This window comes from Aspergillus affinis (assembly GCF_023601865.1).
Source record: "Aspergillus affinis strain CMG 70 chromosome Unknown NODE_6_length_556011_cov_87_064024, whole genome shotgun sequence".
Taxonomy (NCBI): Eukaryota; Fungi; Ascomycota; class Eurotiomycetes; order Eurotiales; family Aspergillaceae; genus Aspergillus; species Aspergillus affinis.
This window is the reverse complement of record NW_026515787.1, coordinates 108,320-129,915: the sequence shown is the minus strand read 5'-3', so window position 1 is coordinate 129,915 and position 21,596 is coordinate 108,320. Positions and strand designations below refer to the sequence as shown.

Sequence of the window (21,596 nt, the reverse complement as noted above, 5' to 3'; positions counted from 1 at the left end):
TCGAAACTCGAAACTCCTCTATCTATCTATGTTCTTATGTTCACGCCTTTTTTTCTTCTCTCTATGAAAACGTCGCTCTCCATAATACCTCCGTTTCTCTGTCTATCTCTCTCTTTTCACTGTTCCGGTTATTTCGACCTCTGTCTTCAATATCATTTCTGTTTCCTTTCCCCCCTCTCCGTTAATGTTTTCTCTCTCTTGCTCTCTGTGACTCTGTGTATCTTGATTTTCAATTTCGTTATTTCTGTTCCTGTGCATTTTCCTTCTCTATTTTTTTTAGGTCTATTCACCCGTATCCCATACCTCTAGTCTCTAGGTAATCTCCTACTTCCTTCCGGTTATTGATTGATTGTTCCAGTTCCAGCCCCTCGACTCGACTCGACTCGATTCGTACAACTTCACTTTCACTGACTTCCGTCTGAGTGGACATGCATATATGCACATGCACATGCACAACATGTCCCTTCCAGAAAAACTAGAAAAGAACTTCTTTCTACTTTATCTAATCTAAACCAATCTTTAATATTGATAGTTAGGCCAAGTCAAGCCAAGTCATGTCAAGTCATGTCAAGTCATGTATTTGAGTCTTGCGGGTTCTTAGGATGGAAAATCAACACGGAAGGAAGGCAGGAACCAGGCAGGAAGGCAGGAAGGAAGGAATGAAAGACCCAGCCAAGACCTGTTTTTCTCCATTCTTCCTGCCTTCCTGCCTGGCTCTTTCCTTCTCTCCTTTTTGTGTTTTGTGTTTTGCTCCCCGCCCGGGATGGATAGGGTATGACCGCGTAGGAATAGAAATCGAAATCGGAATCGGAATAGGGTTAGGATCAGATCGGCGATGATCGATCGATTCGCTGAAGTTATGGGGTTTGAAGGGGGCGGAATGATTGATTGATTAAGTGATTAATTGATTGAATGATGAGAGATAGAGGATAATGAACTGATTGGCTATGCGAGAGAGACGCAGGCAGACACAGAAAAGGGGTATAAACTACTTCGTACAGTCGGAACCTGCAATTCAAAGAGTGTAGATCCTGTCACTTAGTTAATCATAAGTCTGAATTTTGGGAGATGAGAAGGAATGTAGTTTGGAAAATATTGTATCAATAGATAAGTTAAGCAGTACATCAATGAACGAGTTGGATATCTCAAGTTCAAGCATCAAACAGATTATAGACATAAAATCCCGATCAGTCAGGGAGACGTTAATCAAAAGCCAAAAAACAAGATCAAAAGAAAGACTGGTTGCCAAACCCCAACACCTGTATATCCATTCATATGCACCCCATGAAGCAGCCAAAGAGAGACAGATAAGAAATGAGAAAACCCTGACACAAATGAAAGATTGGGACGTTAAAAGTAGGAAGATAAGACAGACTTCTAGCAATCAATGCTAGATAGGAAACGAAGAGCCGAGCGCCCGCTGTGCTTCAATCTATGAAACATCCTGTTCCGGTGGAAGGAGAGGCGTCGAATAGTTTGGTAGAGACTAGTGGATGGTGAGGAAAAGATGGTTCACAGAACTCGATTCCTGTGGTTGGTTCCATGGTAAGCATGTGAAACATCAAACAATAGTCAAAAGCTTATGGGCCCACAGATGACGGAAAAGGGGCTGGAAGGGAAGCATTCACACATACATTTTCAGAAGATCTTCCAGAGTGTCCGGAGTGCAGCTCTTTCCTCGGGGGATCTGATGAGGGATCTCCACAATAGTAGCGAAAACATCTCCGCCTTTGTATGCCAGTAGGGCGGGTGCGCGGATGTGGTCCATCTCGGCGATCTCGTAGTGCAACTTGATGAAGTGGACAGAGGGCTGGCGACGAGCAATCGTTTCTAGGCAGTCTTCGACTTTGAAGCTGGTTTTGGACTTGAGAAGACAGTGTTAGTAAAATTGAAGACCCCTTTTTACACCGACACTATCTTGGATCTTCAAGACACCGGGAAATGATGTCACGTACCTCGGGATCATAAATACACACGACCACTATCGTCTCCGACTGGACTTTCTCAATGGCATCAAGGTATCCAACCGCATCAACCGTGTCCACCGATCCGTAGAACTTCCGGCGAGGACTCGGCCGTCGATGAGGGATCTGTCGCAATTCCGCCATGCGTGATTCGCGCCACCTGCGGAGGAACCGATCCTCATCTTCGCTACCAGAACCGTCCGGGGGCGTCGAGTTGTGCAGTAGGGTTGCGTCATCGGTCACGGACTTGGGGGGACGTGAGTCGCCGAACAGGGTGCGGCGGAAGGAGCCCTTGCGAGCGCGCTCAAAGGCCTGGGCATCGGCAATGACACCTTTCGGGCCGGTGTTGGCATCGTAGACCATGTTCGGGACATGGTAGGTACTTGTGCGAGACATGGTGGGATCGTGGTCTTCGGAGTCCGAGTACTGGGGTTGATCGTTGGCGTCGTCGTCCGACTCGGAATTGGAGTCGCGGTCAGAGTTGTCACGGTCTTCAGGATGAGTAGAGTATCGCTCCCGGCTGTTAAGGGCAAGGCGATTGAACTCGTCTTGTGCAGAGGACATGGTGAAAGAAAAAGAAACACGAGGGGAAGGCGCGCGGGGGATAGGACGAGCTTTTATAAAAGCCCAACGAAGACAGGTAATTGATTAGCTGGTATAATTAGAGTCGGGCTGATCTGCGTCAGGCAAAGAAAGGGTTGCCTTTTTTTTTTTTTTTTTTAGAATTATTATTTTTTCTTTTACGGTGTAAGTTGCCAGCGAAGGAAGAGAGAAGGCAGAGAGAACCAAAAAAGAAAAACCGGACTCGAATCAGAGATGACGACTCGCGGGGCCAAGCGGTTTCAGATGCTTTTTTAGTCTTCTCCTGAGAAGCGTCGATGGTGGACTCGGAGGCGAGGAACTAATCCAGAGACGGTGAGTGGTACGGAGGCGATCGACTTCTTCCGGGGCTGAAAGTGGCGGGAGGTGAAACAATCGACCCGGAGGGAGGAAAAGTTGAAGCGACAGCGTGGACGATCGTGGTGATGGGGTGGTGGGAAGGAAAAAAGCGTGGAAGATGGACGGGGAGACCGAGGGGAAGAGGAAGGACTATCATCCCTTCGTCGGATCCTTCTCAAAAAGCAAAACCCCGTCTCTCGCGCTCTTCGTCTTGCCCCCCCTTTTCGTCCTAAACGGAAGTTGTTTTAGAAAGTGGAGGCCGTCTCAGCCACGCCGAGTGGGGTGGAAGACACGAAGAATCTTCCATGGTCCTCCCTGGCAATTGGAGCCATCAGAAACTCGGCTGTTCATTATGATCCTCGACGGAGATGCAAGACCTTTTGAAACTGCAAAGATCCACGGTCAAGAGTCGGTGTGCAGTGGATTTCCTCGCTCCTACTCAGCCGGAAGATGCGGAAGGAAAAGAAGACGAGGAGGGAAAAAGCAACGATGTCAGGCAACCGAGAGCGGCAACCACGTGTTTTTTCTCGGCCCTTTCTTTCTTCTAGGCTCGACTCGATGCCGTACGGAGTACTTCGGCGTTTCTACTATCTGGCGTCTAACTACCCCCTACGCCCTAAGAAGAACGGGGTGATCTCATGACCTCATGCTTCAGTAGGGAGTAGACAGCCAGACCGATCGATCGATGTCGCTTGTCGAGTCTACTCTCACTCCCAGTCTCCTCACGACCACACTGGACTCGTTGGGCTGTTTCATCATCTCAATCTCATTTCCTCGCCAATGACATTGCCCCCTAGCTTGCCGATCTCGAGGGTCCAATACGAGGGAGTGAAGATGACAGGTTTACACCGAGTAGTGCAGAGGTGGAGATGCGAAATCCAACTCGTCCACCCCGTTAGAGTTTGGACAGTCCCATTCTCAATCCTTCACGGGACAACGAAGCAGAAAAAGCACAGGAAATGGTGGAGCAGGCTGTCAAGGTCGGCGCATTTGATCCACCCGAATGGACAGCAGAAGGATGCATCGATTACTGGGGCTGATCCTCCTAGTCTGGCGGTCTATAAATAATCTTCGATTCATTGGGTTGCCAGACCGAAAAGGAAACCCCATTGGTATTCCCTGATCGCTCTCACTCGATATCTCCTCAAACTTAAGAGAACGGGTCTTGCTCTCGCCCGCATTTTAAGGCCAACTGCCGCGGCATGTAACGGTTCGCCCATGGGGCCGTGTCATATCTCTGACATCCAGGAATGCCTGGTCATGGGAGTGACTACTTCCCCGGTCGTTTCACCTATTTCTCACCTAGTCGGGCAGATGTCATCTACCGAGAAGAGGGGGTTCTGGACTACTTCAAGCTAATTTCAGTCAAAGGATCCTTCGTGAAAGACTAATAATGGCACATATATCACTTTCAAAAGACAAGTTGGTTGATTAGTTGGGAAAGAAAAAGAAATCACAAATCGTCATGGCCTATCCGGAAACGTTCCCTCCCTTCCCATCGGCAGAAAAGACAAGAGGCAACAAAAAAAGAAACACTTGGAAATCAATGCATCAAAAAAGTGGCTCTCAAAAACAGGAATCAAATGATGATAATAGAAAAAGTGATGGTAAAAAGAGAATGAGAAAAGAAGAAAGAAAATAAAACGCTCCAATTCTTGGAGATGGGGGGAAATAAAATAAGAATAGAGAAGAGAAGAATTGACATGAAGGTAAAGGGGGAAGATGAGAAGAATAAGGAAGGTAACAAAGGAAAAGAAAGGAAAATGTATCTTGAGGCTCACAAGGGTGGAGCGTGAGATGCATCCAAATGACCACCCTGACTTCCATGGCTGGTGCTCAACACTGCACCCATAACTACCTTGTCGCAGACCACCACGCTCAGTCATCGAAGATTGTCGCTGCCTTGTCGTCTTGATCGCTGGATCCTTCTTTTGGGTTTTCTTTTTTCTTTTTCTTTTCGGTAAACATCCAGACTCTGCACGTCCACTCGGGGTTGTGCCGGAGTCTGTCACAAGTGCCAATCACCCTGACTTCAGCTCCTGATTCATGATTCGGTTTCGAATGACTTCGCCTGCGTTTCCGAGATAGTACATATTATGGAAGATAAGGCGACCAACTGCTCCTCGGTAAATAAGATTATCGTACAATGGTGGACATTCGACATATTGGTGTAAGAAAATAGAAGGAAACTCTCGATGAGGACATCGCAAAGGACAGGGACAGGGTATCTTTGCTTTTTTTTTTTTTTTTTTTTTTTTTTCGGATTTTTCGGGTTTTTACCAGGCCCAGACCTTGAGCTGTATTGCGGATTATAAATTAGTGGACCGCCTTGAATTGTTAGACAGGGGTCGGTTAGAAAACTCACCAGAGAATCCCAAGATCCAGTGCACAGACTGATGCCATCATTGCTGACACCCAGGCAGCTAACACGATTCTCGTGACCACTGAGGGCACCGACCTTGTCACCCCGGAGAACGTCCCACACCTTGCACTCGAAGTCATCGTAACCCGCGAAGAGCAATCTTCCGGAGACCGAGAAGGCAACAGACGTGATACCACACATTATTTGTTCGTTCTAAAAAAAGAGAAAGAAAAGCACCGTCAGTTTCTGCTTCCCAGTACACACAAATGCTCGTTAGCTTACCTGGTAGATGTTAAGCTCGCGGTCGGCGCGAATGTCGAATAGACGGCAAGAGGTGTCGTCGGAACCCGTGCCAAAAGCGTTGCCGTCGGGGAAAAACTGAATAGCGTTGATGTCTGATTCGTGGCCGGCGAAAGTCTGAACGGCCTTTCCGGTACGGATATCCCACAGTTTAGCGAACGCGTCGCAAGCGCCGGAGACGAAGATGTTCTGGTTGGTCGGGTTGATGCTGATGGACATGACGTCGCCCAGGTGGTCCGCGAATTCAGTTACTTTCGAGCCCGATTCGATATCCCACAGCATACAGGTCATATCTCCCGACGAGGTGATGATGCGACGATCGTTGATAAAGCGACAGCAAGACAGGTAGCCCGAGTGGCCGGAAAGTTCGCGCGCGACGCGGGTAGGGCCTTCGTTGGCGGAGACGTTGTAAATCGAACAGATGTTATCCAAACCACCGCAAGCGACGAAGTTCCCGCTGGGAGAGTAAGCACAGGTCATGACCCACGACGACCGTAGCGGGATGGCATGGATTTTGTTGGTGGTGTAGGCATCCCAGATGATGAGCTTTCCGTCCTGCGAGGCAGAAACCAGGTGACGACGGTCGGTTGCCCAGTGCATAGCGTAGATCTTGGCCAGGTGGCCCTTGAGCGTGCGTCGGGGCTTCATTGCGATTCGAGGCAGAGTGTCCGTTTGGCTCTGCGCGACCTGACGAACTGTTGTTGGACGGGAGTTAGCAAATGCACTCGGGCCAATGGGACGATCCGCGAGGACGCATTCGATGCCGTGTACAGGCTCCGAAGAGCCCCACGAAATAAAACGGGGGTTGCATACGGGTGGTGTCGGCCAATTCATCCTTTCTGCGCTTGATCTTGTCCTTCAGACCTTCAGCTTCGCGCCTGGCCGCGGTAATCTTGGCCTGCATCTGCTCGCCGCTCATATCGGCTGCCATCTTGACGAGTCGAGCCCCTGGAAGATGATTGTTGAAGAATTAAGAGAATACGGACGGGGGTCCGTATGAGAGGGAGGAGGGGGGAGGGAGAGAAAGAGAGAAAGGAAGGAGGTTGGGAAGAAAGTCGAGCCGGCGTCGTAATTATCCAGGGGACGAGGAAGACCGGGAGAGGAGGGGAGGAGTGGGCGCGGGAAGGAGGGCGGTGGGTGAGAACAGCAAGGAAAGGGAAAGGAAGAAAAGGAAGAGGACGGGAGAAGGAGAGAGGGTGAGAAGGAGAGGGAGAGAGAAGGAGAGAGGAACGAGGAGGGGGGTCGATTGGGTGTGGAGCGAGCACGGCGGAAGCGACCGAGCGAGAGAGAAGAAAGTTTTGACTTTGAGCCGGGGCAATCAATGGTGGTTCGGGCGTTTAAGCAGAGCTGGGACTGAGAGGGAAGAAGCAGAAGAAACACCGGCAAGGCAGAGAGAGCAAGAGAAGCAGAGCAGAGCACAGCACAGGACCAGACAAAGCAGGGGCGGATTGGAGTGGTGCTGCTGCAGAGAAGAGGAGAAGAGAAGCAGGAAAGACCGGAAGGAACGAGAAAGGGGCAGCTTCACCCGGAAAAAGATTAGGAGCCCCAAAAAACCAATCTATTTCGCATCAAAGGACAGAGATTTTGCTGCTGACAACAATGACACTTACGGACTTGGTTTTCCCTCTTCTTATTTTTTAACCCTCTTTTTTTCGTCCGTCTTTTGTTAATTTTCCATCCGGACGGACTATTTGCATTGATTTATTGTTGTTATTATGATTTTTAATAATTATTCTTGACCATCTCCTACTCCGTACCTAACTTACCTCCTCCTACCTTACTAGCTAAGGTAGGCACTCCGGACCTGTTCCCGGCGAGTTACCCAGCACACTGATTACTCGCCGTCAGATCAGGCGTTCTACAGTCAACAGGGAACGAACGGAGGGGAGATGAGTGATCATCATCCGTCAACACCGTCCGAAGGGTAAATGGCAAATGCAGACAATATTCACGGTCAATTGCACGCTTTAAGGAGTGCTTTTAAGGGGAAAAGAGGAGTTGCGGTGGGTTCGGCTGGCTCCGTCTGGTTGGTCATCCGCCGCTCTGCCAGTGGGGGAAACAGTGGGGGTTTCCCTTTAGTCCGCTCCTCCCTTCTCCAGCACTTCTTCTCTGTACAGTCTACACAGTGCCCTCGAGAAGAAAATAAAAGGAGAATGCTCTGTCACTGCAACCAGTACGGAGTACACATAGATCCCTGTTTATGAGGCTGAGAACGGAGAGAGCATCCTGTTGCTCTCTGAGTCCATCAGTCTTTCTTCAGCCTCGGTGCTTCCGTACCCCGTCGGGACTCCCCCATCAGCACGGTCTCCCCTAAGAAAAGGCAAGAGGTGTCTCGGCGGCAATGCACGAGTCAAGCGTTGCATCGGTCATATTGACTAACATGTTACATTTGCAGTACGCATGCGCCAATAAAAACGCCGATAATTTTCCTGGTCAAACTTCATTTCTGCACAGTTGAGCCTGAACAAGTCCTTTGCAGTACTAGTTCCTTGTCTCCGGCATCTACTACTCGATAGACAATATAGACTGATGAGCCCCAGACTCGCGATGTCTCGACGAACTTGCACTTAAATCTGGTGATCCCAGGGATCCAAAAACCATTCCCCCTGTTACTAAACCTAATTCCTGGAATCCGATAAGCTTTCTTCTACCCAGCGTCTAGGGTTTGAATAACACCTTTAACTATCGACTCTGGAGGACTAGCCGAAGCGGAGCAAACGCTGCAGAAATTATGGAGAACCATTCTCCGTCTCATTTGCCCTCGGCTTTATTGTCTTAATGAAACTGTCCGATGATTGTGGTGCGTAGAACCGATGAACTGTGCAACGTGCAGCAAGCCTGCCGAGGTCTAAGGTGAACAGTCTACATACACAGTATGCAGGACGTATTACGCGCACGTATCTACGGAGTATGAATTTCAGCTGCGATCATTCCAGTCTCAGGCCAATGGCAAAACCCTCGACTTGTTGGTCAAGAATGACTAGTCTGATTTCAGTGTGCGCCGCACAATGAGGGGACGAATAGCGGCAGTTATATGACGCCATCTTATTACTGCGTACTAACTATATTTATACAATTTCATAATTAATCTCCGTACTCCGGTAGACAGTACTAATAGATACTACAGAACAAGAACATTAATCGAGTACATTTACCATTAAAATCATTACGTAGGGACTACACTGTCTAGCGCCCATGCTGACCTCGTCCCCTCCCATTCGTGCAAGCCGCTTCCCCCAAGTCGGCGATTACTCCGTAAATTGGCAATTTTGGGGCCAAATCGAGGCAGCCAACGTCAGTTCTACGGAGTACGGCCAGCGTCCACGGAGTCAGTCGTTGATATACAATCATGGCATCAGACGGAGGCAGCATTGGGCCGTGATTTGTGGATGGCAGTGGCCAGGAAGCGGGTCTCCGTCCGGCGGGAAATTGGCCATCCATCGACTAGTAAATACATGCAGCGGTAGTCGCTGGGCTTTTTTCCTTCTGGAGACATGGCGACTCCACTGCTAAGATGATCGCTTCAAACGGTGCCTGACTAGCTTGGTCGATGCTCTTGCCCCTCTTGTCTTCTTTTCTCCTGCCAGAGTTTTTGGTCTTCACCCTGATTTTTCGTATTTGTTGATTAATTAACTACTGTAACTACAGTGTACGCAGTGTGATTAGGGCTAGATAGGGGTCTTTGGGGATACTGATGCCTATCTACTCCAGAGGGATCCTGCAATCAGCATGATTTAAATTCTAGTATACGTATCTTAATTCCTAGACGGTAGTGTTTCATGGAGGATGTTCGGTAGATCCAACGCCCACCAGCCCCAACCCCTCTGATCCCAAGACCTTACTGATTACCTACTGATTCAAAACGTGCTAACGGGGCCTTTGTCAACTTGAAACCTGCGCCCGTGGAATAAGCGCGACGACTCTCCAACGTTCTAAACATAGACCCGAAACGTTCGAGAAAATGGGATGAGTGCTAGCCGTACTCCGACAGCCTCAAGTAGCCGCCCTGGGCTTGCGAGCTGGTTCCTTTGCACCTCCAGATTCTTTCTTTGTTCCCTTGTTACGGTAGAAACCAGGGCCTCTGCCCGCGCGCGTCCGACGGGGCTGGGCGGTTTCTATTTCTAAGAATAGGTAAATCGAGGGGATGAGGCTGGAATGCTGCAGGGTACGGGGTAGATTTAAACTACTCCGAGCCAGCGGAATCCGCCATGGACATACATGCATGTACTGTAGGTACTACCCGTCCATATAAAGACGATTCCAAATCCATCCGGGTTGGAAGACGCTTGGTTCGCGATGAGCACCTACGGGGGTTGGCTGCTTGGCCTTGTCGGCTGCGCTCGCGCTTAGGCTTGCTTATGTCCGGGTTTCTTGTTTCTAATCATAGAATCCTATTCACTCCAAGGCATGTCTGTGCGCCCGCACCTCGCCTTTCTTGATTTCTTCGCTGCCGTCATCGTCAGGGATCCCCTGCTGCGCGGGGGGAGATCGTTGGTTGATGGGTTAATGGCAAGAAAAAGAAAAGAAAAAAGATTGGGCCTGCTGATGAGGAATATACCCGGGAACTAATTATAAGTTAAGCTACGGTGACATACATAGCATAATAGCATTAGCCGGTCAAGGCTTGGATGGGTGGTGCCTTTGTTGGTTTCCATTTTGGGCGATTCATCTCCGTCTGTGCGGGTGGCAGGGAGAAAGAAGGATTCCTACTCCGTTAATGACGTCGGAAGTCCACCGACGGGATACCTCAATATTCAATAATCGGTTCAATAGGTCCGGATCGCAGCGACGATTGCGAGGTAGTTCGCGAATGGTCAGATTAGCATCAACAATCCGCCGACCGCAAAAGGCTTCAAGTCCGAGAGGCTGTCCAGCACTATTGCCATGATTTCATGGGCAGGGCCAACGGTGGGTTCTTGCGGTTGGTCTTTGCGTCTGGATCTACAGGCGACTCCGCCCGTCTGGGAAATCGCAGGACGCATTTAATAAGGAGAAATCCACTATTAATATTATGATCTTTTATTGTGATTAGTAGTAGGCAACCTTGGGGGTTGAGTTTAGATGTTGAATTTATGAGGACAACTAATGAGTTAAATTACTTCGGAGAGGTCGAGGAAGGGGGTTAGTAATCTGGTCACGACGTCGGTGGCAATGGCTTCTCATGATTATTGACTATTTGACATCATCCGGGAGTCCGAGGTGAAGTCAAGTGAAAAGGGGATATGAGGGATTAGATTAGATTTGGAGTGATCTGATTTCAAGAGCACGAAAAATCTCCCGAACGAAAAGCAGAAGGGGAGGCAACCGGTCATACCATCGAGGACCAACAGTCAGCAGAATCTTCTGACGGTGGCTCGGGTGGCGGGTAGGAATGAACCAGAAGGGAGTATTGAGTCTGCAAACGCGGGTAAGGGAAATGGGACATGGAAGGAAGAATGAGAGGGAACTCAGGGAAGAGACCGGTGTAGATGAAGTTGACTGGATTGACTCCGTAATTGGATTTGAAATGAAATCTGGAAGTACGGGAGATTTCACGAGGATGCTGGAACTGGAATTAATAAGAATTATTCTTCAGAGGGACGAAGCAGCCTGAGGCCGCCTGACGAGCAACTCCGCTTTCGCGCCTTTTCAGCCATTCCCGGCCCTTCGTCTTTTGGGTCGCCCTTTCCCTCTCTCTTGCCCCCCGTCATTCATCGCCCCGTCTCCTTCTTTCCCCTCCCTGTATATCTATCGTTCTGGTCTTTTTTTGGGGGATTTATTGATTATTTGATCTTTCTTTTCTTTCTCGTTTCTTTCTTGGGGACCTTCTGGGATCTGAAATTTGGCTTCTGTCGATATTTTCTTGTACAGCACGCCCCCCCCCCGTCATCTTCAATCCTCCCTCCCACCTCCCCCTCTTATCGAGGCGGCCCTCTCATTCGTGAATCATCGTGGCCACCAGGCTCTGACCGACCGAGTGTCTTGGCTCGAACAAACCTCCCTTTCACGCCTCATCGGTTTGCATCCGTCTTCACCACCTCTCTCCCGCCAACTCGCGCTCGAGGATTCTTCCCCCTTGATCACTGCAGCATCTCGGTCTGGTGCCCCATGATCTGCCGATAATTAACACGGACCCCTTTCAGGACGCTTTTCCCTTCTCTTCCTCCTTTTGCCTTCTTTCTCTCCCGGTCACGTTGCCGACAGGATTCGATCTCGTTTTAGGGGCTGAGGTCAATCAGTCATCCTCGATCGAATCTTCATCGCCCTGATTCTTCTTGCCGACCGGGTTTTTCTTCTTTCTTCCTTTTTTTTTTTCACATCCTAACGAGTCGGAGTCTCATCCTCTCGCCCATCATGCGGGAGGTCAACTTCAGCATCCCGAATGTCAACAAGGCTTCTGTTAATATCACGACCACCCTCTATGACCGCCGTGCTCTCGATTGCACATCGACCCTCCCGCTCATAAATTCCCTCAACCATCTCGCCTATCTCACCACATCCTCCGCCCGCATTCGCGATATCCTCACCGTCGATGGCGGAATCGAGAGACTGGTCTGCATCCTCAAAGAGGGCCGCAGTCGAGATCTGATGGAGATGTGGAAGTGGAGCCTCGCCTTCCAGTGCGTTGTCAACATCGGAGTGCGGGGCTCAGAGAGTGTTCGAACGAGAGTCGTCGAGGCCGACATGGTCCCCGTCATTGCGACCATTCTTGACAATTACATCAAAGTGGTTGACAAGGCGCGCGCTCGGGCGGACACCGAAACGCAGCGACACTCGTCCAGACATCATCCCAAAGCCGTGCCCGGCCCTAGCGATGCCGCTGGTCGGCCCTCTTTCCTTGAACCGTCGTCGAACGTTGATCAACGTGCCTCTCGCCGCCAGGCCCCTCCCCCAAACATCGAAATCCCTCCGTTCTTCCAAGAAAATCAAGCGACCGACTCCAATGCCATGGACGTTACGTCCTCGCCTCGCATGCCGATGACCTCGCCGCCGGAAAGGAATCGCCACACACAGGAAGTCCCCAGCCATAGACCCAACGATGCTCGTCATCTGCCCTCGGGTCACCGTCACCGGGCGATACAGCCCCTTGCCACCGCCTTGCCCGCTATGGATGCTGCCGATGGTTTCGGTCTGCGCCCGGTGCGTGACGCCGAAAGACTCCCCAGCATGCTTCCTAGCTTACACAACGGCCTCGCCTCGCAGCCCGATTCTCCGACTACCCCGAGCGGCCCGGCGCAGCCTCGCAGCGCTGCCCAGGTCAACGCTGCTAGACAACGACCCGCACTTAGACAGCAGGTCTCGGCATCGGGCGAATCGGACGACGGGAACGGAGAAGGGTCGACCATGGAGGATGACGCCGGGTCTGGAGAAGCGGCCGAGCCTATCATTGGTCTTCAGAACCAGATGGAAATCGATGAAGTTGGCGATCGGCAGGGTATGCTCGAAGGCGTTTCCAACGCCCATGACCTGACGGTGACTGATCCCTCCGAGGGACAAGAAGCCGAGACTTTCAATATAACCCATCGTTCTACCGTCGACGGCAGTATCATTAACAACGATACCACGCCGACGAATGGAGGACTAGGCTTGTCTCCGACGCAAGCCGTCAACAATGCCAACTCCCCTACTCTTGTTCCCAGCCCCTACTCTCTTTACTGGCGCGACCGATCGACCACCCAAAACGTCACCCAGAACGTCCTAACCACGATGCCCCGAGAGGAGGACGTTTTGATGTCCCTTCAACTCCTGGCATATGTGTCCAAGTACTGCAACCTCCGCTCCTACTTCCAGCACTCCCACCTCGTCCCAAAACTGAAAGTCGACCGTGAACTCCACATTCTCGAGGAAGGTGCCTCGCCGATTGAGCCCGTCGAAGATGAGGACGAGTACCTTCTGCCCGACGACGTCAATATCTTCCCCCTGGTGGAGAAGTTCACGGTGCGGCATCACTCCAAGGACATGCAGTACTGGGCCTGCGTGGTCATGCGAAACCTTTGCCGCAAGGACGAGTCCCGGGGTGGCATCCGGCAATGTGCATACTACAAGTGCGGCAAGTGGGAGGAGTTCCAGCGTCAGTTTGCAAAATGCCGCCGTTGCCGCCGCACCAAGTACTGCAGCAAAGATTGCCAAAAGGCCGCGTGGGTGTATCACCGTCACTGGTGCCACACCTCGCCATGATATGAACGTACGAAACTGTCTAATTCTCCTAATGCATACTGGCTTGCATAGCGTCATATCTGCCATGTGTTTCTATTTCGCTTCTTCGATTCCTACGGTTTTACATCTACCAGTGCATGGCATTCAGAACCTGGCGGCGTTCCTATTCATCATATTCATCACAAAGATACCTTTTGTCGTCTCTTTTTCTTTTCTTTTTTCCCCCTCATCATATAGTGCAGTTCGCCCCTTTCTTCATTCATCCTCGACTTTTACCATTTAGCACCCGTTTACTTGCACATCTTCCGTTATCATCTGATCATGGTTTCGTTCTATTTTCTAATTTGTCCTATTATGGCGGGGCCCAGAGTCTGCCATACTGCCTTTATGGATTTCCAGCCTCTGGCCATCATGAATATGCACACCTCATTGCAAAGTACCATCTTATGTGATTTTGATTTCTTTTGCTTTTTGTTTCTTCTACCTGACATTGTACCCCGCCAGGATCCTATTGTCTTGACGTCGGATGATTCTCGTTTGTCAGTAGCTGTTTGGCATACTCCACACTCACAGTCCCTCTGGAGCGATTTCACTTGGTCTTTTGTGTCTCTTTTCTGTTTTTCGATATCCCATCATTGGCAATCCTTGGTCTTGGCCTTTTCTGTACGTGCCAGTGGATGGCATATCTTGTCTATTGAGTCATCTGCAACCATATGCATAGTATCTGTTATTTATTTATATGTGACGAATTGAATAGTCCGAGAGCTTGTTGGCCTCGTTATGTTTCAATGAGCTGTCTTGCCGAAGTTCTTCCATTATCTAGATTATAATTGCCGTCCAAACCAGCCAAACAGACGCACTGTTACGACTCTTCTTTCTTGAAGCCGTACGTCGCCTCCAATCGCGACTCCAGATGCTCGAAGGCTGTTAGCGCGCGTTTTCCTGGCTCCAACTTCCCGGCGCCGCCCCCGAACCCGACTTTCTCGTCGTACACCCCCTGCTCTTCGCATTGTTTGCGATACGCAGTCACCACTTCACTGGGAACGGGGACCAACTCCGTATTGTTCAGCGGATGGCAAAAGAATACAACGCTATACCGGTCACGGGGATTCGGGCTCCGCTGCTCGGACAAGGGGAAGACGACACGATGAACGGTCGATTTGAGCAGGCCATCCGTCCAGTAACTGAGTAGGTCGCCGATATTGACCAGGATCGGCGGGAAGACGAACTCGTCCGACGAGCTCTCTGAGAGGGCGGCTGTTTGTCCCGGCTGCACGGGCACAGGGGCCCAGGTCTTTTCGGGTGTCAGAATCTCGAGCCCCGGTTGTCCGGGTCGCTGGAAGAGCAGCGTGATACTGCCGTAGTCGGAATGGGCTCCCGCACGCACGTCCTGGTCGTGCTTGTAGGACGACGTCGCCGGAGAGAAGATCGACGGATAGTAAAGGTATCGCAAGATACTGCCCGTTGACCCTTGGCTGGGATCATGGCGAGTCGTGAAGAAATCGTCGGGGATCTAGAGAGCAGTAAGCCTCAGTCACATACCTTCATAATTGGGATCTTTCATCCATCCGGGGCTGGGACTCGTTTCTCAGCTTCCTTACCTGAAGACCAAGCGCTAGGAGCTTGAGAATTCGGTCGCAGGTTTTGTGGCATAGATCGGTGAAATGGTTTATCTCGGACTCATGCGAAGCCAGCGATGGCGGTAGAGGCTGCTGGGCTTTGCCGTTCTTGAACTCGCCGAAGTTGAAGCCTCTGGGTGGTGATGTTAGTTAGTCATTGATATTCTTTTGGGGCAGTCTCCCTTGATCGTACTCTTTGAAATCTCCTGTCTAGATAGGTGGATATGGTTAGTTTTGTTTGGTTGGACTGAGAAAGCTTGGAAAGTCAAGCAGGAGGGCTCATCTATACCCGCTGGTGCTCCGGGTCCAAGGTCTCTACATGCATGCCAGACCATCCCCGGTTCTAGATGTATACAGTCAGTCTATATCACCAGCCGTCGACAGGGTTAGCTTGGCTGAACACACATTCGGTTCAATCCGACAAGACGCCTTCTCCTCTGCGGGAGACATGAAGAACTCCTTCGACTATTGCATTTCAACCGAGTTAGTCAAGTACGTTCGTTCTCTGGCGGATGCGCCCGGTAGGTACCTATGTACTACCGTCAAGCAAGAATGAATGAATATCCTACCAAACCAAACGCCCTCTTCACATCTTCCGGAGTGAAATCCGTGCCCTTGCTGTTCACGTAGAGGAATCCATACTTTGCGGCGGCGTCTAGCATCGCCTTGCCCACGGCGGGGTCGGAGGGATTCGAAATATCGATTATCGATAGTTCGATGGGGGGTCCGGCGGTGGTGGGTACTTCTTCCATGGTGAGTGAGTCGGGGACGATAACTACTTGGTTAAGAGATGAGGAGTTTATTGAATGTATGCCAGGGGTTCTTTTCAAGGGGAGTAGAGTAAGGTAGAGAAGAGAGATGAGTAGTATCCAGTCACATCCAGTCCATTAAATATCGGCAAACGTTAGCCAGGTTCCTTATCAACCTCGCGTGGAGAAGTTCGGACCATGGGACCCTCCTCCGTGGGATTCATGTCATTTTACCAAATGGATTCTCGTTATCGACGGGGTCCTCCACCCCACCGGTTCTGAAGGGTACTACCGTACTAGTATGGTGGGAAGGATTGCAGGGTTGGATCTGGGGTGCGTATACTTTCTGTGTACTCCGTAGGTGACTTGACGTTACCTGTTTTGGCAATTAAAGGTAGGACCATCTAGAATAAGGAGAACTATGGCAATAGCGATTAGGGATCTTAAGTGCAATAGATCCATCTGGCTGATTGAAGGCCCTTGTTTATTTACGGTGTCTGAATGTGTTTAGTATATGTCTAACTATATGTACACACGACTAACCGTGCATGTGGAGATATACACCTGTAGGTGAAGAACAATTGAGATGCATTGCGCAAAAGAATCTCTTATCGCGATCAAACCATCGAGCCCGGCCCATCTCTGGAAGGTAAACGCGCAGAAGTGACGAGGAGAGCGTGAAGTGGGACAAGAACAAACGGCCGCAGTTCCGGCGGATTGAAATTGACCCCCGTCACTCTTCCGCTTCGTCTCCTCCTTCCAGCTTCACCTCATCCCACTTTGCATCTTTCTTTCCTCTTTCATACCCCCTCCTCCGCCTCATTCCTCTTCATCCCCCTCTTCAGTCCCTCCACCCCTCACTCCTGTTCTTGAACTACGGAGTACTTTCTTTTCCTATCTCTCTCCCGTTATCGGGGCTCTTCCATATCTGAAAATTGACCTTTCCTAGCTTGAAGAATGCCTAGTGAGCTTCCCATTGCTGAGCTTCCCATTGCTCCCTGACCAGCCCCCATCGGAATGGCCTTAGCTAACCTGCTTCACCTTGTCTTCAGTCCGTCTTTTAGATGAATGGGCCGCCCCCCGCACCCAATCCCTCCCTCTCTCTGCCCTCAAAGGGGCCGTCGTCGGCATCGATGCGTCGCACTACATTTCCCAGCACCTCCTCCAACCCTCCACCCGCGAGCCTCTTCTGGTCGCATTGGGTGGTTTCCCGTTCGCCCTGAAGACCAATATCGAGAGAGAGCTCCAGACGCTGAAAGAACAGGGCGTTAGCTGTTTGTTCGTGTTCAATGGCCTGGATTTCAGCACGAAAGACCAGCGGCCTAGCGTGCAACCGGAATCGGTGCGGGCTTTCGAGCAAGCTTGGGATCTCTACGACCAACAGCAGGCGGATCAGGTGGTTGATGCTTTTAGTGGTGCTGGTAGGTTCCCGCGCGCCCTGTATCCTTGCGGGTTTGGTCCGCATGCGCTGACTGGCTTCGTCTTCACCCCCTCCTAGGCACTCCTCGACCGGAATCTCTCTACCGCTTTTTGCAGCGCATTCTTCTCGCACATGGCATAAATTATATGGTGGCTCCTTATAGTGCCGCGGCCCAGGTGAGATGACAATATTCTTCATGGTCCCTACAATATGGGAGTGTCTTCTGACGGATGGTGTCCCTCTAGCTATCCCATCTGACCAAAGGCTCGAATCCACTGGTCGACGCAGTCTGGGGACCGTCGGAAGTGTTACTCTTTGACATCGAAAAATTAATCACCCGCGTTGATACCGATCCGGCGCAGTTTTCCTTCCTCCCCAAACAAACGTGCCAGGACGACCTGGGCCGACTGAGCACCGAGCAGTTTATCGACTTTGGCCTCCTCCTAGGATCCTCCTTCCTGTCAACATGCCCACTCTTCGAGAATTCAGCCTTCCCCGGCAAGGGTGCTACTCTTCGCGACGCCCTACAGCTGTTCAACACGACGGGACGAAGTGCGCTCGCTCTCTGCGCCAACTATGAGGAGGATCGCCGCATACAGGAGACTCGCTACATGGAGCGTTACAAGCGTGCATACATGTCCGTCAAGCACCATGTGATCATGGACGAGGAAGGCCGCGTCGGCCCGATGGATGCGGAGCGTGCTCCCTCCGACGTGCATGAACTGACCAGCCTACGGCTCCCGGAAGAGCTCTATTTCTACCTCTCTAGAGGCCTGCTGAGTGCCGAGGTGCCGAACTATCTCACGTCTGGCGAGGTCCTGATCTCGCAGCCGTTGGGCGTGGAGGACACCGAAATCTATCGTCAGGTTTCCAGCAGCACTCTCACGCCCATCCGCACGCAATCGATTGGATTGCTTTCAAACTCGCTTCATAGATTCTACCAGACCAAGGTCATCAACGTGCGTCCCTGGTACGATGATAAGTCCGACATAACAATCAACCTTAAGAGTCTCCCCTCAGTCAAGGATACGATCCAATCATGGAAAGTCCGCACCGATCAACTCCCCGAGGGAGTAAAGAAACTCCAAGTGAGTGCAGTCCCCATTCTTGATCAATCGTCGTGACTCTGACCGAATACCTAGGCAACTTCTGGACCTTTCAAATTTGCTGTGCAAAGCTTGAAGGACTCGGAAGTCGTTTCCAAATCTCTGTCGTCCAAGGACGTCCCTGTACGTTCTCCACCCCTTCTTTTCTTGTTTTTTTACTGGACAACAAACAGGAGTATTGACAATTACCAGGCACTCTCGTCGCAGGACGAGATTTTCAGCAACGTTTTCTTGCGTTTCCTGCAACTTCGCGGTTATATTGACCAAAGTTCACATAAGCTTACTCCGTGGGGAGTCTGCCTTGAACAGGCGCTCTCTGACCTCGATCCCAACGACTCCCTGGAAGAGCCCACCTTCCTTGCCATTGAAATGCTTCGGCTTGGATTGATCAATTCGAAGCAATGGTTCTCTCACGTGTCGGGAGGTCCCATGAGAGGAACCGGTAAGCGCAATCAACCCCTCCCTCCAAAATCCCCAGCGAAGAGGCTAGAGCTCACCTGTAAATGATTTCCAGACGAGGACAAGAACTTCAACATGCTGGTGTCCCGGATTGCGTGCATTGCCAAGTTGCAACACAAGAGCATCGGCTATTCTGGGCCACTAAGCAGACAATTGCTGTGCTACCGCTCTTTGATCTCAGAGGTCCGCGCCGCGCTCAGGAGCCTGATCGAGGTCGTCTTGACCAGCCTCTTCCTCAGCGGACATGCCGACCGGGACCGGAATGACTGGAATGAACTGAGTCTGAAGTAAGTGATATACGGCACGGACGGTGACCGTGGCTCTTGCTAACCCGATGCAGGCTTCCGTTCATCAATGACAACGACTGCGGTTTGGGCATTGCCGTCCGCACTTACCTAGATGACCTGCCTTTGCAGAACAACCCGACATCGCTGGAGGCACGGGCTGAGGTCAAGTCGAAGGGCAAGGATTGGTTCCAACACAGTGACAGTTTCACCGGCAACCTGGACCGGGCCTTCAAACTATGGGATGCGGTAAGTAGTCGCTGGCCGAGACCCTGTGGAGCCCACATTTACTGACATCGGAACTTCCCCACAGGTCTACAAGGGCACGCAGAGCGCCGGCAAGGACTTCAAGGACGGGCAGTTATTTGTGAATGCCAACCAGTGGCTGAGCGAGAGGCGATAAAGGGGGAGCTGGGCGTTGTATGGAGTAGAGTAGGCAAGTAACTAGATCGAACGATGACTCAGCCGGGAGTTACCAAGTGTCCTCTTCCGCCCCACATTTTGCCGTCTTCCTCCGCCGGAGCTTCCATGCGAATTAATCAGTCGAATAAATAATCACTGCGCAGTACTCCGTACTCCTGACCCTCCGTCTTGTCCCTTCCCCAGTCAGAGCTGCTTCTTCGAGTTTCTAGTCATTGATCTCGATATATCATCTATCCATTGAACCGTTATCTCCAAATCACCACCCCTCCCTACTCACCATGGCTCGATTGAGCGTCCTGCTCGTCAGCTGCCTCGCCTTTCTGGTCGGCATCGTCACTGCCGGCTCGGTGGTAGATCTGATCCCCAAGAACTTCGACAACGTTGTGCTCAAGTCCGGCAAACCCGCTCTCGTTGAATTCTTCGCCCCCTGGTGCGGCCACTGCAAGAACCTGGCCCCCGTGTACGAGGAGCTGGCTCAGGCTTTCGCCCACGCTGAGGACAAAGTGACCGTGGGCAAGGTTGATGCTGACGAGAACCGTGATCTCGGCAAGCGCTTCGGTATCCAGGGCTTCCCTACGCTGAAATGGTTCGACGGCAAGAGTGACAAGCCCGTCGAGTACAACGGCGGTCGTGACCTCGAGAGTCTGTCTGCTTTCATCACCGAGAAGACCGGCGTCAAGCCTCGCGGACCTAAGAAGGAGCCCAGCCAGGTGGAGATGCTGACTGACGCCAACTTCAAGACGACTGTCGGTGGCGAGAAGGATGTTCTGGTTGCCTTTACGGCGCCCTGGTGCGGACGTGAGTAGAGCCCAGTGTTATATCTACCATCTATGTTTTTTGGAGGCGATGTCTTTGTACACATACACCTGTTCTGTTGTCTGATGCTGACGGTCCCCTGTGGATATAGACTGCAAGAACCTCGCCCCTATCTGGGAAACCCTCGCCAATGACTTCGCCCTCGAGTCCAACGTTGTGATCGCCAAGGTCGACGCTGATGCTGAAAACGGTCGCGCCACCGCTAGGGAGCAGGGTGTCACCGGCTACCCGACCATCAAGTTCTTCCCCAAGGGCTCCACGGAGGGCGAGACCTACTCGGGCGCTCGCTCCGAGGTCGCCTTCCTCGAGTTCCTGAACTCCAAGGCTGGCACCCACCGTGCCGTCGGCGGCGGTCTCGACGAGAAGGCCGGCACCATCCCCACCCTGGACTCCCTGGTCGCTAAGTACACCTCGTCCGAGAGCTTCGAGGACCTCGTCAAGGAGATCAAGAAGGTCGCCAAGAGCCTCCAGGACAAGTACGCCCAGTACTATGTCAAAGTTGCTGAGAAGCTGAGCCAGAACCACGATTACGCCACTAAGGAGTTTGCTCGGTTGAGCAAGGTCCTGGCGAAGGGCGGCTCGGCGCCTGAGAAGATCGATGATATCATCTCGCGCAGCAATGTGCTGCGTCGCTTCTTGGGTGAGAAGAAGGAGGAGACCAAGGACGAATTGTAAATATTGGATTGTTTCGGTCCTTGGTTTTGGTTTGGTTTTGTCTGGATGATATCTAGAAACGAGATGATATATCAGCGTGCTATTGCTACTACTTAGCTTCTCATGACGTGGAAATCTATGTTGTATGATTACAAAATGATTGAATTGGCAGCAATACACCTCCTTTAGTATATCCGACGTATGCCTGAGGCATGAGAAATTAGTTCTAACCAAAATTGGCTTAGACCGGGAAGGCCACTCCCTACAGAAGTATGGGATGTTGACTGTACTTCAACCTCTTTCTACTTCACAAGGAGTCCGTAAACCCCAAAACAGCACTATATCGGCTCTGTAGGGGTAAACTC

The 21,596-nt window shown here is 51.2% G+C and overlaps 6 protein-coding genes across 6 annotated transcripts; 3 read left to right on the top strand and 3 right to left on the bottom strand.

Annotated features, from left to right (window-relative positions):
* Nucleotides 1-1,624: 1,624 nt before the first annotated feature.
* On the bottom strand, nucleotides 1,625-2,528 carry KD926_009585 (phosducin family protein; the record flags this gene model as incomplete). The annotated part of the gene is made up of 2 exons (XM_053095139.1): nucleotides 1,625-1,864; nucleotides 1,956-2,528. The coding sequence occupies 2 exons, from the start codon at nucleotides 2,526-2,528 to the stop codon at nucleotides 1,625-1,627; spliced, it is 813 nt and encodes a 270-aa protein (XP_052960152.1).
* A 2,651-nt stretch (nucleotides 2,529-5,179) lies between these two features.
* KD926_009584 (WD40 repeat domain-containing protein) lies at nucleotides 5,180-6,496 on the bottom strand (the record flags this gene model as incomplete). The annotated part of the gene is made up of 4 exons (XM_053095129.1): nucleotides 5,180-5,200; nucleotides 5,269-5,478; nucleotides 5,548-6,260; nucleotides 6,379-6,496. 4 exons carry the CDS (start codon nucleotides 6,494-6,496, stop codon nucleotides 5,180-5,182), a joined length of 1,062 nt encoding a protein of 353 aa, XP_052960151.1.
* A 5,402-nt stretch (nucleotides 6,497-11,898) lies between these two features.
* On the top strand, nucleotides 11,899-13,722 carry samB (MYND-type zinc finger protein MUB1; the record flags this gene model as incomplete). The annotated part of the gene is made up of 1 exon (XM_053095118.1): nucleotides 11,899-13,722. One exon carries the CDS (start codon nucleotides 11,899-11,901, stop codon nucleotides 13,720-13,722), a length of 1,824 nt encoding a protein of 607 aa, XP_052960150.1.
* An 841-nt stretch (nucleotides 13,723-14,563) lies between these two features.
* On the bottom strand, nucleotides 14,564-16,072 carry KD926_009582 (putative oxidoreductase, 2OG-Fe(II) oxygenase family; the record flags this gene model as incomplete). The annotated part of the gene is made up of 5 exons (XM_053095107.1): nucleotides 14,564-15,214; nucleotides 15,303-15,453; nucleotides 15,514-15,530; nucleotides 15,726-15,785; nucleotides 15,890-16,072. The coding sequence occupies 5 exons, from the start codon at nucleotides 16,070-16,072 to the stop codon at nucleotides 14,564-14,566; spliced, it is 1,062 nt and encodes a 353-aa protein (XP_052960149.1).
* Nucleotides 16,073-17,026: 954 nt separating this feature from the next.
* On the top strand, nucleotides 17,027-19,741 carry KD926_009581 (MKT1 family protein; the record flags this gene model as incomplete). The annotated part of the gene is made up of 9 exons (XM_053095096.1): nucleotides 17,027-17,033; nucleotides 17,122-17,490; nucleotides 17,568-17,665; nucleotides 17,735-18,577; nucleotides 18,632-18,718; nucleotides 18,788-19,037; nucleotides 19,110-19,341; nucleotides 19,395-19,587; nucleotides 19,652-19,741. 9 exons carry the CDS (start codon nucleotides 17,027-17,029, stop codon nucleotides 19,739-19,741), a joined length of 2,169 nt encoding a protein of 722 aa, XP_052960148.1.
* Nucleotides 19,742-20,039: 298 nt separating this feature from the next.
* KD926_009580 (protein disulfide isomerase family protein) lies at nucleotides 20,040-21,252 on the top strand (the record flags this gene model as incomplete). Its single annotated transcript, XM_053095086.1, has 2 exons — nucleotides 20,040-20,559; nucleotides 20,669-21,252. The coding sequence occupies 2 exons, from the start codon at nucleotides 20,040-20,042 to the stop codon at nucleotides 21,250-21,252; spliced, it is 1,104 nt and encodes a 367-aa protein (XP_052960147.1).
* Between the last annotated feature and the right edge of the window lie 344 nt (nucleotides 21,253-21,596).